The 18496-nt window shown below is 39.8% G+C and overlaps 1 protein-coding gene across 1 annotated transcript; it reads right to left on the bottom strand.

Moving 5' to 3' along the window:
* Window positions 1-140: 140 nt before the first annotated feature.
* Window positions 141-18415, bottom strand: PLK4 (polo like kinase 4). Its single transcript, XM_055698918.1, has 16 exons — window positions 18227-18415; window positions 17305-17400; window positions 16457-16552; window positions 16248-16362; window positions 13272-14301; window positions 11163-11263; window positions 9213-9586; window positions 8253-8357; window positions 7776-7878; window positions 6775-6924; window positions 5734-5864; window positions 4757-4848; window positions 4237-4378; window positions 2426-2566; window positions 1473-1579; window positions 141-753 (listed from the first exon to the last, which is right to left on the bottom strand). The coding sequence occupies exons 1-16, from the start codon at window positions 18254-18256 to the stop codon at window positions 654-656; spliced, it is 2913 nt and encodes a 970-aa protein (XP_055554893.1). The 5' UTR covers window positions 18257-18415; the 3' UTR covers window positions 141-653.
* Window positions 18416-18496: the final 81 nt, after the last annotated feature.

Raw genomic sequence — 18496 nt, 5'->3', positions numbered from 1 at the left:
TCCAAGTTTCACGCAGCCCTGAACTCCCAACCTCTGATGTTCTAAGACACCAGATCAGTTCCTGTTATAAATTGTGGTTAATACTACAGAGAAAAGGGCTCTCACCCAACCATCACTTGAACATGAAACAAACAAATAGGTCTGGACAATTGCCACTGGATTTAATTTTTTTTTTTCGTATAAAATGCTTGTGCAAGAAAGTTAAAAGCTGATGCTACAAAAAATAAAAACAGTTGTAAAACATATACATATTTACATATATTACTTGTAAGACAAAAATACAAGTTATTTACAAATACAAACACATCAACAGCACAGATGCACTTTCCTTGATTGTTGGCACCAAGTAAGCACTGGGCGTAAAAAAAATACAACAGATTCAGATTATTTCCAAGTAGTTGATGCTATCTAGAACTAAGTTGCTCAAAGTTTTACTTGAGCAAGTTTATCCATCATTTTGAGGAAAAAACGCTTTGTATGATACTTTACAAGCAATTTGCTACACAGAAACAGAGCAACCTTCCCCTTCCTATTTTTTTTTTACCAGCTTTTGAATGAATTTCTGCATAAGCTCAGTAAGATCAGTCACATCACATCAAAGTCAGTAAGTGGGTTTATTAAGCTCTTGTGTCCTGACACCTGCACTGCTTTAATTAGCAGGGACCAGCGGGGTTGGTAAACATCACAAGAATAGAAGACAGACAGTGCAGCTTCTCTTTGATGTACTCTGGCAACTTATCGTTTTCTCCATACCTAGAAAGACAAATAAGCACAGAAAAATTTAGATGCTTGAAATAAATTTCAGGACAGTGTAATTACTTCAAAACCCGAGTGGTTTGCCTATTTACAGGCAAGCAGATTTTAAGTACACCTAGACACACTGATTGAGCTTGATGGCTTAAATCCAGGCTCCCGTTCCATATATGTATTTAACTGAAAAAAGCATTTCAGCTAAATATCGAAACCATGCGTCAAGCTGTAATACCATCTGAACCAACTGTCTGTTACAGTCTTGAACACTGCACAAAGGAAGCACGGTACTGAGTGGCTGCGTTTGTGTGGGAAGTGCCTAGTAGCCAAAAGATGGGCAAAACTTCACCCGAGCACTTCAGGTCTATGCATCAGTGGTGACATCTTATCTCCCTAATCTAGCAGCGTCTTGGGGGAGGGGAATAATAAAACCTTATTTTTCTTCCCCTCCCTCTTTTAAATACTATACAGGAATAGTGGCTACACTCTAGAGACCAAGTACATGCATTCCCAGTTTGTTTGGGGTTATTTGTTATGCAGAGTTCAGTCAAAGCTGTAGATCCTTCTCTTCATTTATCAAGCTTATATAAAGCTAATCAACCAACAAGTAATGGAAAAAAAAACTTTAACATTTACAAAAACATAAACTTCATAGCTGCTATGCATTAACAGCTTTGTACCAACAGCAGACTGGGCTGTTTTTATAGCAGTGATGGACTCACCTAGTTGTCTGGCCATCTGGAGATGTGTAAGTGATAGAAGAAACACCTGCCTGGGCTACCAGTTGGGATCCATCGTTAAACTGAACCCACACCGCTCCACTGGTCAGCTAACAAAACAAGTTGCATTATGGTTTGAGAACATAAAATACAAGAATGTGTACCTAGAGTTTTTCTAATTGAAAATTCTTCAGAATTGCTGAAGTGACTTAGGTATCTTGGTCAGTCTTTTAAAGATTGCGTGTGTACTACTTTGGAGTAAGTAGTCTTACGCAGTCTCAAGAGTCAGACTTCCAAAGGTTTCAGATACTCTGCTTCAGTCATCCTTTTTCAATGAGAGTTAAACGAACAAGTGCCTTTAACCACACCTAAAGGCATTTTAAAAAGGACCAAACGTAAAACAGAAGGCCCACCTGTGAGAGTTCAGAGCCATATACATTTTAAAGTTTATATATGTAAAGCAAACTTCTGTTAGGACAGGAAGCTACTTTATCTGGATTGCAGAGAACAACTTTTACATCTAAAGCTGGTCCCACAGAAAAGCAGAGGAAAAATTTCTATGGAAACAGCTTTTCCTGTTGGACAGGTGGATTCATTCTTCTTGTATAGATCTGGTAAAAACACTTCGTCATGACACCTTTAAATTTCTGTCCACTAATGCAGATGTAACAGCTTTGATTTTTTACTAGAGTCAGATTTAGATGACCGAAGACACTAAAATAGGCAATAACCATCCCAGGAAAATTGTGGTAACTGAAGCACTGTCCTATTTATCTAGGACACTTACTTGGAAGAATCTTTCCACATAACAATTTTCAGATTTAAACTGTAACAGAGCATAGCTGAATGTATTCCTCACAGATCAAGTTTAAAGTAAATTACTTAAAAATACATATCTCAAGTTTAATAGGAAAAAAATAACAGACACCCCTCCTTTATCAGAATTCACTTCTCACCTGAGAAGCCCAACCAACATTTTTCACAAAGACAGATTTTAGAAGTTGGGCTGAATTTGGACTGCATTCCGTTTGATGAACAGAGGAGCACGTAGTTTCAGCAGCATTTGTCATAAACGCAGACTTTTCATACGACACCACCTAAAACCCAGAAATGCACAGTATTAGCAGCCTTAGTACTCATCCAACAGATTATGTACTAGCTGTAGGGGTCAATTACCACCTGTTTTAATCTTCTCATACACACAGACAGATTTAGTCTATATGCTTCATTTAACACCATTACATTCTAAAAACGCCACAGGATTTCATATGACTTCCTCAGTATTACGACTGTTTTTCTTGCACTGCCCTGTACTCAAAGGGATCGCTTTCCCCAAGTGATTTTTTTCTAATTAAGCCCCATTTTTCCTTATTTAACTGTCAGAAAATACTGTCCATCTTCAACAAAAATGTTCAGCACATGATTACAAAATAGCCCTCATCCCAATGACCACTTGGCCAATATTTTACAAAAACATGGACGTTACTCTTAATTGGAAACTAGAATATTAAACATGAATAGAAGAATTCTACAGCACATACAGTCTGTTATGAACAGAAGAACAACAGAGGCTCAAACATTGGAGGTCTTCAGGACAAGGCCACTACCACTGTCTAGGAGGAACACATCTGCTTCTGTAAAAGTTCTGCTACTCTGATACCTCCTCCCATAGTCAGAGAGATGGCAAATGAGGTGGTGGGCTTAGCAGGACTTAAGATTCAGGGTTCAGTGAAAAGGTAAAAGTCAGAAGATGCCTCTGAAATAGGGCAGCTTGGTCAGGAAAGAGATTAGGATCCAGATAGTTACGGGAACCTGAAAGAAACATCTTGTACCTCAGGATATACAGATCTAGTTCAAGTATAAAGAAACTGGTAAGAGTCGAGGGTTAACACCGAAAGGCAACCAGCTATTGTGTTATTTTGCTTAGAAATACGTACTTCAGAGGAGAATGCAAACAGAGAAAGTCTTACAGAAGACCCAAGCGTTTGCTATATGGCACACAAAGAATGAGTCTGAATGCTGAACCCTCAAGTTAGAACTCCGGTGGTGGGTATCCTTAAGTCAGTGTAAAGATCAACACTAATACTGAAGCCCTACAGAATTTTTGTTGCCAGGTTCATTTCAGTCAAGCAACAACTGCGCTAAGGACATGTGCTGCACAACCGAAGGACGGAGATGCAGAGCCACGTAAGTTCAACAAAGTTCACAACACAGTCTCAGCGTGCCGAGACCCCAGTACAATTCAGTCAGCTGGGGATCCTGTTTCAGGGCTGTGATGCAGCAGTTGAAGCTTTGAGGGGCTTTTAAACAAGCTAGATGAAATCGCACACAAAACCTTTTTGGCTATACGTATATAAAAGAAGTGTAATTGTAAATATATTTATACACACTAACACTTGATTATTCCAGAACGACCTCAAGTGTAATACCCTTTGTGACGACCATGCCATACACAGGCCTGAGGGCACCTCCGAGCTCTCCCAAAACAAATGGAAGACAGTGCTGTACAACAGGAGTAAGCAATTCCCAAACTATGTTCCCAGGAGGCATTTGTGCTAAAGTTTTGGAGGATCTTGATTTCTCAGATAATCTTAAATCCAGATACCCAGCCAGCTGAACTCAAAGTTAACATTTCTAATCAATATGCTCACAAACGGCTAACAAGAGCCTACATCCTTACAAATGTTCATCCATTAGTTCAAATACAAAAAAAATATCTGAATTCCTACTGATGAGTAGTTTCCACTGTATGTTCTTGTGTACTTACAGGAGGAGTACAGTTTGGAGTTTGAACTGGAGCAGAACTGGCAGCTGTATTTCTATCCAGTGCCATAACTTCTTTCAAACAGTTTGTATTGTCCAACAGCGGAGGCGCTACAGCCTGTGGCGATTCACTATTGCCAGGTTTTCTGGAAAAATAGTGAGACAAATTGGGAAAAGGTCTGTTCAAAAAGGAATAAAGAAACAAGTGAGGACAAAATAGCTTTTCCTTCAGTTTCCCGTGGACCGCACAAAGCACCTGATGGCAACGGTCTTCTGCAGAACTGTTTTTACATGTGCCGTTAGCCTGGTTTAATCTTAAATCCACAAGTGTATATTGTCCTAGTATCAAAGGGGGCTTTGCAGGTCCAAAATAAGGTGTTCCTACATGCTGTCAAGTTAATATTTATCTTGCTAATGACTATAAGCCTCTGTTAAGCAACCCTGGCTTCTGCAAACATTAGCTGCATAAAGCTGCTTAGTGGGAGTATTCAAACGTATAAGTATTTTCAAGTTAAATATACTACCTTCCAACAATTATTGGGAAAAATGGAACGCTTTCACTCTTTTTTTCTTCCTCCAAAACGGCAGATTCCAGTGCAAGGCATATACGATGTCCCTGGAATTAGAAGGAACTTGTTAAAAAGTTTTTAATTGAGAACAATATAACCATTTCCTACACGTTTAGCACGGCAGGTGAGCCTACACAAGGGAATGCTTTTTTCAGGGGTACTGAGTATCAGCAATAGCTGCACTACGGAGGCAATTCAAAAACCTTTACTACAGCCTGTAACTATACTACTCCCTGTAACTTCAGCACATCTGGAATTATGCTCTTAATAATCACTTCTTCCCTTTTAGTAGAGCTAGACAGAGGACTAGAAGCCCCCTGAATTCTATTCCAGAAAACAACAGAACTTAAAGAAGACTGAATAGGAAATTTGCCCTGTATTTTTACTGTTTCCTAAGTTCACAGACAAAAAAATTACTCATGACTGTTAACTGGATGACCTGCCTAAAGGGATAGAAAGCACAGCAGGCAGGCCAGTTAAACACTTGGCAGGTTTTTGTGCTTGTTTTGGGGTGTTTTTTTTCAGGGGGGTTGCAGGGTGGAGTGGAGGTTTGTGTGTGTGTTTTTTCTGTTGGTTTTTTTTTGTTTGTTTGTTTTGGGGAGAAGTATGTGTTTAGGTTGTTTGTTTTGAGGTTTTTTAAACTTGTATAAAGCAGTTTCATTTGTTCTGTTTAACCCTGTACACACTAGTAAGAATTTCCTAACATTCTTCCCATAAGGCATTGTTAATGTAGAGGCAACAGGGATACTCACTCTTACAAAAAACCCAACAAAAACAACAAACCCCACACTTCTTCATCCCTCCTTATTACTGTAAATTTGGGGAAAAAATAAAAATATGAAAAACAACATCAGAAGCACATTTGTGAAAAAGAAAGTGAATTTTCAGGTAGTTGCTTTGCACTGGAAAAATGTCTACATAGAACAGCGTACCTCATTTGCATGATCCATATAAGCTTGTATTTCCTTCTTCAAACCTGCTTCGCTTTCTCCTTTCAAAGTGAAGGATTTCCCTGATTTTTCAATCACACGAGTTATACCAGCTGTCTTGTGTATCTTTGCTCCTGTAAAAAAACCCATAAACTTCTACTGTGAATTGTATAACAGCTTCTATAAAATACAGATTTCTGCCATTACATTCTAAAGTGTACCTCACTGACTTAATTACTGCAAGAATAAAACCGCTCCTGTGTGAGCTCTATGTCTAGCAGATATAAAGAGCCACTTAAACTGGAACTATGATGTTAACGTAATGCCCTCTGTGGCCAAAGATTACTACTTAAGTGGGCTGAATAATGTGTTTATTACATATTTTAAGAACTACCTTTCTAAACAATCTGAGGCAATATTAAAATCTGTAACAGCATTGCCAAAAATTGGTTAAGCAGGCTTTATCAGCGTTTGAATGTCTTTGTAAGAGAGACGCCCATTCTTTCAATAGCGTTTCCACAATGAAACAAAGCTGTTAAGTCTTTTTTTTTATTTGTCACAAATTCTGTTGAGGTATGTCTACGCATATAGCAAGTCATCCTAATTGACTGTAGCCTACAGTGAAAAAACCATCATCAGTGCAGTCTAGTTTATGAAGGGTAGAGTTGGAAAAGGCAGCCAGTTGCTTTCTCCAGTCAACGTTCGTGGTAATATCATTACCTCAGTCAACAATGGAAAGCTTGGAGTATGGACACACCTTTCCCTAAGTTAACTATCAAATGTAGATTCAAAGAAGAGCTCCTGAATAAAAACAAGGCGTAATTTAAATAACACTTTTGTAACATGTACTCCCTGAAGAAGATATCAGTAAACAACTAATGAAAAACAAACTGATCTGCAAGTGCTAGAATAAAGGCAGAGTGGCAAATAAAACCCCAAAGGTTCTAGTATTCTCTTCAACCTGAAGTTCAGCATTTGGCAATATTCTAGTGCACCTTTAACAACACAGTAACTATTTGCATAATTGCCAAAACGAATACATACCATCATAAAAACAGACTTCAACATCTGCAGTGGGTGAGTTTTCCATCAACATGCACTTGGCATATCTTGTGTAGAACGTAACTTTGGGGGTTTTTGTTCTCACCAACTGCACAAACTTGGCTGCATACTGGTATTTTTTCCAGTACTTTTCTAAAAAAAGAAAATTTAAAAGCTTTGATCTGAGTACTTTCAGCTATCAAATACATATTTTAAGTTACTTCCCTCCGAGCTGGTGCACAGCGTTTAACAAAAAAAGTAGTGAGCAACATTTCAGTACTTTACAGAAGTATATTCAAAGAAACTGACTTATTTTCACCAACTATTAGAAAAGTGTGTATCTTCAATAGCTTCACTTGAATAGCTTCAATTAACATTGTTCAAAACCTAAACAACATAGTGAAGTGCTGCATATACTGTTCAACTAGATATCATGGTCCAGACGGCTTCCTGGCTTTATGTAAAACCTAACTTTGATGTCTAATTAGCAGAAAAGTCTGCTTGTCTCTTAAGAGCTTACAGTTAGCTTATACTTGTTCTTCAGCTGACTACATTAAATACTTTGTCAATGCTTTCAAATATGTGTTTTTCCCCTTCCTCCCCGAGCTATGAGCGTTAGGAAGCACAAGGTAAAGTTGCTGGTTTAAAAATGACTCCATCGTATTTTTCCACTCATACGTAAACAGTTTCCAATATGAACAAGGAGAACATTATGAAAGCTTTAATTTTAGTACACTGTATTATATAGTGTATTATAAAGGGGTAAGTGACTCCTTCTAACTTCCATGCAAAATGAATGTAAACCTGCAGGTTTACACTTTCTTGCGAAGTTTCAAAAATACAGTTCCCAGTTAAACCGTAGTTTGAGTCTTATTCTGAAAGGATTTTTATCTTCACAATCTGAAAAGTAGCAGCTAAAAGCCAAAGTCTCAAACAACATTCTCTTTTTTTTGTTTTTTAAAGTCACATTAACCATCATAATTTTAAAATAAATTTCAAGTTACCTGGCAAGTTGTCAAAATTATACATACAGATGCCTTCAGGAGGAGCTGGAGGTCTGTCATCGAGAAGGAAACCTCTTCCTTCATTTGGATGATACACTGCAATCTATAAAAAGGGGAAAAAAAAAAAGTGTTTATAGTTGCAACTTACTACAGCACTCCCTACTTCAACAGGTATGGAAATAACCAGTTTAATTACTTACCATATTGCTCTATTCCTCTAAGTAATTATTTAACAGCAACAGTTTTTCAACAATACTTCACCTATTCCAAAAGTTAAGCCTAATTTTGCTCTGAAATAATTGCTGGCTACCTATATTTGTATGGCTGTACTACAGGGGAAAAAAAAAAAAAGGAGTTTATAGCTGTGCATATGTAAATATCGCATTTCCAAACAAATAAACACTTAAATGAAAATTAAAAAAAATTCTGAAAGAACAGAATACTCTAAGCCCGACAGTGAAGAAACTGAAAACATACCACATTTCCATCACAAGATATTCTGAGAACTTCTTTCACAAGTTCTTGTGGATGGTGTTCTTTTAGAAACTCCATACACACTTCCCCGGTATCTAGAATGCTCACCTGAAATATTTTAAATGCAGAAATTAAAAAACTTTAGTTTCTGGCAAGATAAGATAACATTTCTTTCCACAAATGCTTTAAAAAAACATTAGTTTATTTTTCCTCAAATGCACTGCAAACTTATGCTACTTACAGTAACTTGTCTTAGTAGTGCTATTAAAGCAGAACACTGCAACGTGACTGATGGTTATAAACCTGGTCAGTGAGGGTGGGGCTTCTTAAGTGACTAATCAAAGACAGGTCAGCTCTATTATGTGTTTTTTCAAAAAAAGAAATTGGGGGTGGGGGGAAGCATGACAGGATGAACAAGATTATAAGAAATGGAACAACAGGCGATACCAGGAACAAACCAACCAGAAAAACGTAAAGTGATGATCGGTAAGGATTAATAGAATTTGTTTTGCTTCCTCACCCACAAGACAGGGAAAAAGCAGTGCTATAGGAAAAAGTTTCAAGTTTGTACTTGAGAGCAAGACTCTTCATTTCTAATTCAGCTATTTATCTAATCTGTGGAAGTGTTTTATGCATTTGACATAGTTAATCTTAAGTGCAACTGTACAGCTAAGCAGGACAAAGTTTCAGAACAGTAAGTAGTATATATGCACTTAATATTTGCTGTGTCTACCTACAGCTTCTTTGCTTGTAAGCTAAAAGCAATGCCACGTCACTGCAGGTAGTGACCACGAGAGCTCCATACCCAAAAATTAAGATGCATCTTACCAATGTAACTTTAAATTAGGTCATTGTAGATTGTTTTCTAAAAAAAAATGCTTCTAGTTTACCAAGTGATTTTTAAGTATTAAATACAGTGTGACTATCTCTTACGTTGCTTCCATTTTAGGAACTGATACATACCACTGCATTTTTCGTTTTTTGCCTGATTGGTTTTAGCCTGTGAGCATTGAGAGGCGATACTATACTTCGCAGTGTAGGTTTCTGATGTGCTGGTGGTTCTTTGCCCCACGTTTGGTTTTGTTCTGAAGTTGACCAAAGGCCACATGCAGAAGATGGTTGAATTTTGTCAGGTTTGCAGAGAACTCCAGGGATGTATTTCTTAGGGTTTCTCTGGTGTAAAGAATGTGGATAGTCAACAGATGCATCGTGATTCCTTATATCTTTTAAGGTGTTCCATGTATTTCTTGATGCATCTTGCTGCATATCCAGATGATAACGAAAACCTCCATGTGCATTACTGTTGCCGGTTAGGTCTGCAGGTGGTCTCGGCGGAACTGAAAGAATCATAAAGGTACGTTATAGATTCGAAGAGTCACAGTCAGAAGGAAAAAAAAAAATGCTATTATGTTTTTATAAGCTTTCCAAAATATCATCTTAGAAGGCTTAAGTGGAGAATGGGTTTTCTTTAATCCTCGGTCCAAATCATTAGGCTATGACTTTAGCACCAATCAATACCGGTGTTAACAAAATTCCAATGCTGCTTAAAAGAAAGTTACGAAATTTCAGTTATGATGGCCTTCAGTCTTAACATACAGCAAATCATTCTGCAAAACCATTTACAAACAAACTACTATTTCAAATAGATACTTAAACAAGAATTAGTTTACTCCACCAAAACACAGTTTACCTGCCATTCAGATAACTGCTAGTACCAAGTTTCATTTAAGTTTCAGCTTATTTAACTAGTGTTTCAGCATCAACCAGAAGTTTTGGTACTCAAGATGTTAAATGAATCCTCTAAACCTCTTGTTTTATTTCCAATCACTTGTTAAAAGACAAAAACCTATTTTTGTATTTAAACTTCTTATAACTGCTTCCCTAGTTTTGATATTTAAGCCCTTGATCAACTTTCATCCCACCTACCTAAGTACTGCACTCCTCCTGCCATATTGCGGGACAGTTGAAAAGGGACTAAAAATTAAAACAGGATTATTCAGACCATATGTCATGCAAGTTCAATTCCCTGTGGACAGGAAGGGAAGGAGTCCAATAATATCAAAACAAAAAAAGGCCAGAATGGATTTTCGATTTCAATTTATGATTAAATTACATTATTTGTAAATGATGTAACATGATGCACGACAAAGAACACCTCCTTCCCTCCTGCGTCTTTTGTCCTTTCCTCCACCCCTCCGTCTGCAGCCTCATTATCTTTCTCATTCACTAAGGTCCCATTTTCTCTTAAGGAGTATTTACACAACTAAATTAACAGAGCTTTTGATTCACCTGCCCATCTTTTGTCCCATGTTTATAGTTACACATTTCAAGTCACAACTGAATAATTACGGCAGGTTCTAGAATGGTTTTCCTTATTTTTTTTTTTTTTAAATTGCTAAAATACTAAAAGAGAACAACCTCATTTCAGGAAGTTAAGTATTCAAATTCAATGTACAATTTCTTCGACTCTTACAAAGGCAGTTAGATACAATTCATTATACCAACCCAAGAGCTTAAGAGGAACACTAACTACAGAACCTTCTGAAATTAATTCCTACCTCATGAAACTGAAGCATTACAGCTTAGACCAAAAGAGAAGACAAAACAATGTTTCCAGTGGGCAATTGCTTGCTTAAGAATGAGTCTACAGATCAGCGATGCTGGAAATCAATCTGCGTCAAACAAGTCAATTTAGGGTCTCCCATGCTTTTCATTCAGAACTGGAAAGTAGCCTCTGTTAACATCCAGTCACTGTTATGTCAGATGCCAGCCTTATACGCTGGTATCAGTTACTTGGCCATACAGACACTTCTGCTATAAGTTTAAAGAAGTGAAATATAGAAAAACCCACAGAAACTGTTAAGTCGCTACTCCGGCTTGAGTGCAAAAATAAACAACCGATTGATAACACACCATTTGTTTGCATGCTTCCAAGCCACTGCTGCATTGTTTCAGCCTGGGACTTCTGCTCTAACAAACCAACCTGGGGCTTCATTGTGCAGAGATAATTCGAGCTGAAAAAAGAAGTTACATATGTAATCAAGATTACATCAAAGACATTTGCACAGCAAAAATTATGTTACAGCTACAGAAGCCACAACACTTTTAGAATATTGAAGAAACACAGGTGGCATTTCACAGCCCTAGACAGCTTAAAACGTGCTTCTTTTTTCATGGGGAATATTCATTAGGTAAAGCATAAAAAAATACTGTTTCCAAATGGAATGAACAGTTTCAGCACAGATTTAAGCCTGTTAGCACTCACTAGTAGACTCTTGGAACTGAGATATATGAACAAAAGAGCTACTGATAATGCTGCCGGCTGTGGATGTTCACATATCTAGTTCTTAATTCACAGTATAAGTAGGAAACAACCTTGAAGACGACACAGGGATGATGCACATGACCCCAGTGGCTCTCATTCAGCATCACACATACGCAGCTGAAATACGTAGGCAATCACCTAAATGTCACCTAATACACATCACCTAAAATAACTTGAGTTTACATAAACTATAGTAAATCCCAAATATTACCAAGATTTTTTACCAGCTTTTTAGACATATGTAGTCACAGGTGAACTCATAATCCAGACACTGAAAAATACATACAGAAACAGTTACTGTATCTGTTGCAAAGTCAACACTAAGCTCCTGTGTGGTTGTCCGTTTCTATAGCCGGTATCTGTCTGTACTTTCATTTTGTGATGATCACCACTTTGGCATTGGCAAGGACTCAAGTCGTCATAAAAAAAAAACCCAACCCAAAATAGAAGTATCTAATGTAAGTGTTAGAACCTTGCATTTATGATTGCTGTGCAGGCTAACTGTAGATGCAAGAGACTCTCCTATAATCAACCATGTAAAAACCAGTAGTAACCATTCAGTTAATCTGCACACTCATATTAGTATTCTGTCACTTCTACGTTCAGTATGTCTTTATGTCATGGGGAAAACAAGCAAGCATTATGTTAACATTTGCACGTAAGAATTTCTTTTTGGATTCATCAAATATTTCTCAAACTAAAAAGAATGCACATGCCCACTGAACTTGCTGAACAGAGGCTTATGTCAAACACTCCATTTACTTTTTCTACAGGGCAAAGTGCTTATTTGCATTTTTACGTAACTGATTTGCAAAAAGAAAAACATATTAAACCACCAAAGCTGCCACTTAATGTGGAGAGAAATGCAACAACTAAGATATGCAATAGCCCTTCTGTTAAAACAGGAAAGTGTTACTTGATACCCTGCTGAGGGAAAAAACAAAGCAAACTTCGGAGCATAGACTGAAGTTATCACAAAGGAGGACTCTATTTGTGTAGCAGTGTAGCTCAGAAGGTAAGGATGAGGCCTCCAACACCACTCTGGCGTCAGTTGTAGACTTGATCCCCGAGTTGGTTTATATCAGCTGGGGAAGTCCATCAATGTATACAAAGAAGCCAGGATATTAACCTAGAAACTACAACTAAGGACAGAACTAAGTCTCAGATAATTATCTTTGAGTATTATTTTCCTTTCCGGTACGCCAATTTTATAATCCATCACCTAATTTTGTATTTTTTTCTTCCTTTATCTTGTCTAAGCATAACAGAAAAGAACAGCAAAAAAAGCCAGGAAAAAACCCCACAACCAGAACAGAGCAGCAAGTTAAAGCATTGGTAATCACACTCTGAATGCCTTCTGGCCTAGTCTACATCTCTTCTACAAAGAATTAGTAAGGCTCTCTACTACAATTAGTGTGGGGAAAGAAACACTCACCTTGCTGCATATGGCAGTAAGCCAATAATAAGATTATTACCAGGATAAATAAAAGCTACAATAATAGATGGAGACTGAGATAGGAACAGCGGGGAGGTAAACCCCTACATAGCAACAGCATTAACTATTGACCTCTCCTACTTGCTATTCAAGCTACAAGTGTAGACTTTGGACACTTACTACAGCTTAGTTACAGGAAAAAATCACACATTTAACATATAAGGCAGCTCTAAATTTCATCTTAGGAAAAACTGTTTCTTACTGTGGTTGATCTTTTACAGGTGGAGATATTTGCCCTTCAAAAGAACCAGAACTACTAGAAGTCTTCTCCTTAAATATTTCTCCTATATCAGTATAGCTGTTCGCAGGTGAAAAGCACTCTGTATTTTCTCTTGTTCCTACTTTAGGCTTAGAAAGCAGTTCCACAGAGTGACATCTCTCAATATTTGATACGCCTTGAGTCTGACTACAGGATGTGCCAGACCTATCTGAAGAGTGGGCTCTTCGGAGGTAGCGCGAATGTGGTCTCTCTTCAGCAAGTTGCATTGCTCTTCCTCTGCCAGTTACGCCCACTTCTTTTCCCTGAATTCCCCATTGCTGGAAAAAGCCACTTCCATCTACTGACGAACTATTACTGGAATTCCTCGTTTTAGGAAAAAAAGTAATTTTGTTTGGGAGCGGCTGTCCAACTAACAGCTTCTTCTTTTCCTTCAAGCAGCCACTGGTACTGATGCTGGAAGAACCTGTGAAGGTTGTAGAGATAGTAGCATTTCCACTGTCCATGGAATCTTCTGAAGTTCCCGAATCTTTACTCCGTGCAGAGCTACACCTGGACATAAAGGGATGATCCAACACAGAGGAAAGACTCAAACGATCTGCTGGATTTTTGCGAAGTAACCTATGTATAAGGTCCTGTGCCTCTCTTGATAAAAACGCTGGCATTTCATAATCTGCTAATACTACTTTATTCAGCGTATTCTTGACCGTGTCGGTGTCAAAAGGTGGCTTTCCAATAAGCAGAGTGTAAAACATACAGCCCAAAGACCACACATCAGATTCCAGTCCATGTGGACTCCTTGTGGCTATCTCAGGAGAAATGTAATTTGGAGTTCCACACATGGTATAATGCTTTTCATGAGGCATTTTCAGCTGAGTTGCTAGTCCAAAATCAGCAATCTTGACATTCATATTATTGGTGAGTAAGATGTTAGAAAGGGTGAGGTCCCGGTGCAGTATTCCGTGAGAATGAAGATACAGCATACCTGTGATAATTTGATGCAAGAAGTGTCGGGCTGTCAAAACACAAAACCAGACATTTTAGTTGCATAATTGAAATCATAGCTGTGAAAAGAACAACTTCATGCAGTCTGCTATTGGTCTTTTTTTTTTTTTTTAATATCCTTGTAACATCGTCACTATTTAAGCGTCATGGTAATGAGATTGAAATTAACTTTCTGCTTTTTCCTTTAAACAACATGGCACAATTATGTACAGAGTTCCTAAAAAAAAAAAAAAAAGGTGTTCTGTAATGCAGTAACCAGATTGGTTTTTTGCTGACACAATAATGTGAACAGAACTGGAAATACTTTCAATTGGCCTATATTTTTAAAATCAGGTTCCTCATTAAAAAAGTTAAGTCGCCTCTCACTTTCAGAAACAGCAAATATACAAAATGAGGCAGCTTCACTACATGCAGATTATAATCCAAAATGTCTCCTGTATTTTATATTTTTTTTATAATTATCAAACTGACAAGGCTAGTATTATTCCAATTTTTCAAAAACACCTACATTCACAATATTGGGATAGACTTTCTGTTCTATTACATTAGAAATTCAGGGAATATTTAAGAATTTTAGCTTACAGCAGGAATAACAAAACCTCATCCAGGCTGAAACAGCATCATTTATTACAGTATCGCAATTACACCAATCTTAAGAATCATTCTTTCTAGAGCAAACAATTTACAGCCTTCCTTCTCTTAGCAAAGTGAGGGCAAAGCAGGTAATAAATGTTAGCAGAAACCACTGCTTGGAGGAGGAGACTTCTTCATCCAGGTCAGTGGTTTACCAGCTTTTAGAACTTAAGATACCATCAAGCGAACTCTTTCTGCTGGAAGAGACACAAATTACACACATGATGCCTGTAGAGCAGTACCCCTTTAGTCCAGTCCTGTGATCCAGGTTGTGAAAAATCCCTATCTGTAATTGCTTAACAGAACTATATTAGAAACTGATAAGAGAAGCAGGTAAACTGGAAGAACTGGGTAAGAGATGATCAGGTGCTACGTTGCAGAGGCAATAACCACTGAATCCAGATCAGGTGAGACCAGACTAGCTTGTCTGGCTGTGCCCTCAAACATTATATACTGCAGCTTCTTTGCTGTCTTTTTTCTAAGTAGTGCTGTTCTGGTTAGGCTTCCAGTGGTCCGTGTTCTAACTGAAACCCTCTCTCTCAAAAAGAGCTGTAAGAAAATGGAGTATTAGTAAATTCATAAGATTCATTTTTTTCCAAGCCTTCTTGCTCAAAACAGTATTCAAAAGAGTAACATAGCCAATTTAAAAAGTTTTAGCGTTACTCTGACAATGAACTCAGTGACAGACAAAATTTTCAGCACTCTCCATAAGAAATGGAGGTAAAAACCATAGTAGAATTTCTCTTCAATTGCCAGTCCTTCAAAAACTCTAGATGGAGTGTCAAATTGGACACTTCCTTACTAACTCAGCCCTTAAGCAACACAGTTAAGAACATTACCTTCATTTCCACGCAGAGCTTAGAACACAGTAAATACTTCCAGTGATACCACATAAGGCAACCTCTAACCTGGAAGGTTTTTAACTTGTGACACGTAATACAGTAATACTGAGGTGAAGAGATGCAACACAAAGAAAGCAGATGTGTGGATGTGAAGTTGCCAGTTCCCTTCTGTGGAACTTTTCAATCTTGACCTTCAACATAATTCTATGTACAAAAGTAAGCTCTACCTTCTACACACCTCTACCTTCCAAGATAACAGCTTTTTTTTTTTTTTTTAAACCCCAAGAACACACGCTACTGTAAAATGGCATAAACAGAAACAAAAGTATACAGGAATTCAAGTGAATATATGTGTTACAGTAATCAATCTCTAGATTATCACTCAGCACAAGGTTTTAAGCTATAGAAACTGGTTCAGTGATGGCAGTTATAAATATTTTTACAGTAATGCAAAGAGAACTACACAAAAAAAAAGTCTCACCTTCTTCTTCTGAAAAGGGTTTCTTTCTGTTCTTTATGTATCTGCTCATTTCACCATTGTGACACATCTCAAGTATCAGGTATACATAATTGCTATCTTCAAAATAGTTATAAAGCTAGAATATAAAACAATGAAAAAATTGAAATACATTTTATAGACTATACAGCATGTCACATATACAGTCTTCTCTACAAAAAAAAGATCCTTACCTCAAGTATAGATGGATGCTTTAGCTGACAATGTATTTTCACCTCATTTTGAACCCTCTGTACCATTCCAACTTTGTGCATGGCTTTTTTATCTATCTGTAAATGGATGAAAGAATGTATTTCAAGCACCACAACATCAATTACATACATGTTAGTTTCAAGTGAACTTGACATTTTACATGTTTGATGCATGTTGGCCTGAAAACTTCTAAGCAAGTGTCCACAGTTTAACCTAATTATGCTTTTAATGAACAAGTACCATAGATAGCTGGAGGAACACACAACTGTCTGAAAGAAGGTAAGCATTAATGTTTTCAATACTAACACCAATTAATTTTTTTTCTGAAATACTTACGCAAAGAAACCTAATTTAGCAGATATACTAAATATAGTTAACATTAAAAATGTAGCTAAATCAAAGTACTACAGATTACAAGTAGATCTGACAAAACACCTATGATGTGTGAATTTCCTTTGCAAACAGTTTGTCCTGGCAGTAAGGGAAATTTTTCAAGGCATTTCTTCCAGGACCTCTCCAGCCACAGGGATTCTAAATGAAGCTTTTGTGATTACAAATTCCTGAATTAAAAATTATAGGACTGACTGTCCACACAGTGTTGAATATTTGAGCTTAGGTGCTTTTAACAGTAAAGTAAGCATTTCTATTAATGATTTGTATAGTCTACTTTGTTGCACTGCATCTTTCAGGATCGAATCCTAATCTAGATATCGTTAGATACAAACAAGCAATCCAGGCATGAATGTCCAATTGCCTAACTCCAACCTGTTGCAACTTGCCCACGTTCAGTCTCTCTGAAGCCAGAGACTTCCTTGGCTGGCTGCCTTACCATTTTGATAGCCACTTCCAGTCCGGTTTTCAGGGACACTGCTCTGTAGACCCCTGCGAAGGAGCCCTTCCCCAGGAGGTTGCCCACCTTGAAATCCTGCAACACGAGCAAATAAGTCATCGCCCTCAGCCCCAGCCCAGGTTTTGATGCCCCTCTCCCAATACGTAGAGATCTCGCCCTCGAGATGGGGCCCCACACCCCTGATGCCGGGGCAAACCCTCAGCCGCCGCCGGGGTGCCCGGGGGGTACCTGGACGGAGCCCTCCGGGCCGCACCGCACACCCCGCGGCATCGTCCTCCCCGCCCGGCGGTCGCCTCGCACTGGTACCGGCGCTGCCCGCGGCAGCTCGGCGCCGCCACCTTCCCGCCGCCTCTCCCGCCGCTCCCGGGGGGCAACAGACGCCCGCCCCCACTCCCGCTGCTATGGCAGCGGCTGGGGAGCGACGGCCGGCCCGCCCCGCAAACACAGGGCCTGGGCACCGCCCGGCTCCCGGGCAGCCCACCGGGGCGGCTGCCGCTCTCCCGCCGGGTGTCATCGCCCGGGGGCGCTCCGCCCGGACCCCCAGCGAGTGGGTAAACGAGGCTTCACGGCTCGGCCCCGGGGGCGGGTGGCGGGACCGGCGGGCTGAGGCCCTACGGCCGCTCCGCCAACGGCCCGACCCCAGAGGCGCCTGGGGGTCCAGCCCACCTCAGCCCGCCGGGCCGCACCCGCAGCGGGAGGGCGCGGTGGTGCGGGCGGGCCTGGGAGGAGCCCCGCTCGACGCCCCGGCGGCCACCTCCCACAAACAAGCCGCCCGAGAGAGAGCCGAGCCGGCACCGGGCCCCCGCCTGGCCTCTCCCCGCCACCGGCCCCACAACCCCGGCAAATGGCGGGGCGGCCCCGGCCAGGCCCGCAGGTGGCGGGAGGGGGCTGGGTTCCGCACCTCTATTTTCTCGCCGATGCAGGTCGCCATGGCGCCGGTCGCTCTCCCCGGTTCTCGCTACGGGTTCTCCTCAGGACCTCGACCGCGACTCGCCATCACGGCGCCCTCCGCCGCCCGCCTCGGCCCAGGCCCGCTGGCTCCGGGGGCCGGCGGCCGCTCCCCTCCCCCAGCGCCTCCATTTTGAAAAATCGCGCCGTTACCCCCCGGCCCCGCCCCGCCCCAGGTCGAGGCTGCGTCTGACGCAATCACGTCACGCAGGGGCGCCCGGGG

The sequence above is a fragment of the Falco cherrug genome, chromosome 1, assembly GCF_023634085.1.
Source record: "Falco cherrug isolate bFalChe1 chromosome 1, bFalChe1.pri, whole genome shotgun sequence".
Lineage (NCBI taxonomy): Eukaryota > Metazoa > Chordata > Aves > Falconiformes > Falconidae > Falco > Falco cherrug.
Note: the sequence above shows the minus strand (reverse complement) of the source record. Positions and strands in the feature narration are given on the sequence as shown.

Coding starts and splice junctions, on each gene's coding strand:
- PLK4 (XM_055698918.1), bottom strand. CDS start 18,256: ATGGCGACCTGCATCGGCGAGAAAATAGAG. Junction 14,302..16,247: donor ACCCTTTTCAGAAGAAGAAG/GTGAGACTTTTT, acceptor GTGTTTTGACAG/CCCGACACTTCTTGCATCAA. Junction 4,849..5,733: donor ATATGGATCATGCAAATGAG/GTACGCTGTTCT, acceptor TTCTAATTCCAG/GGACATCGTATATGCCTTGC.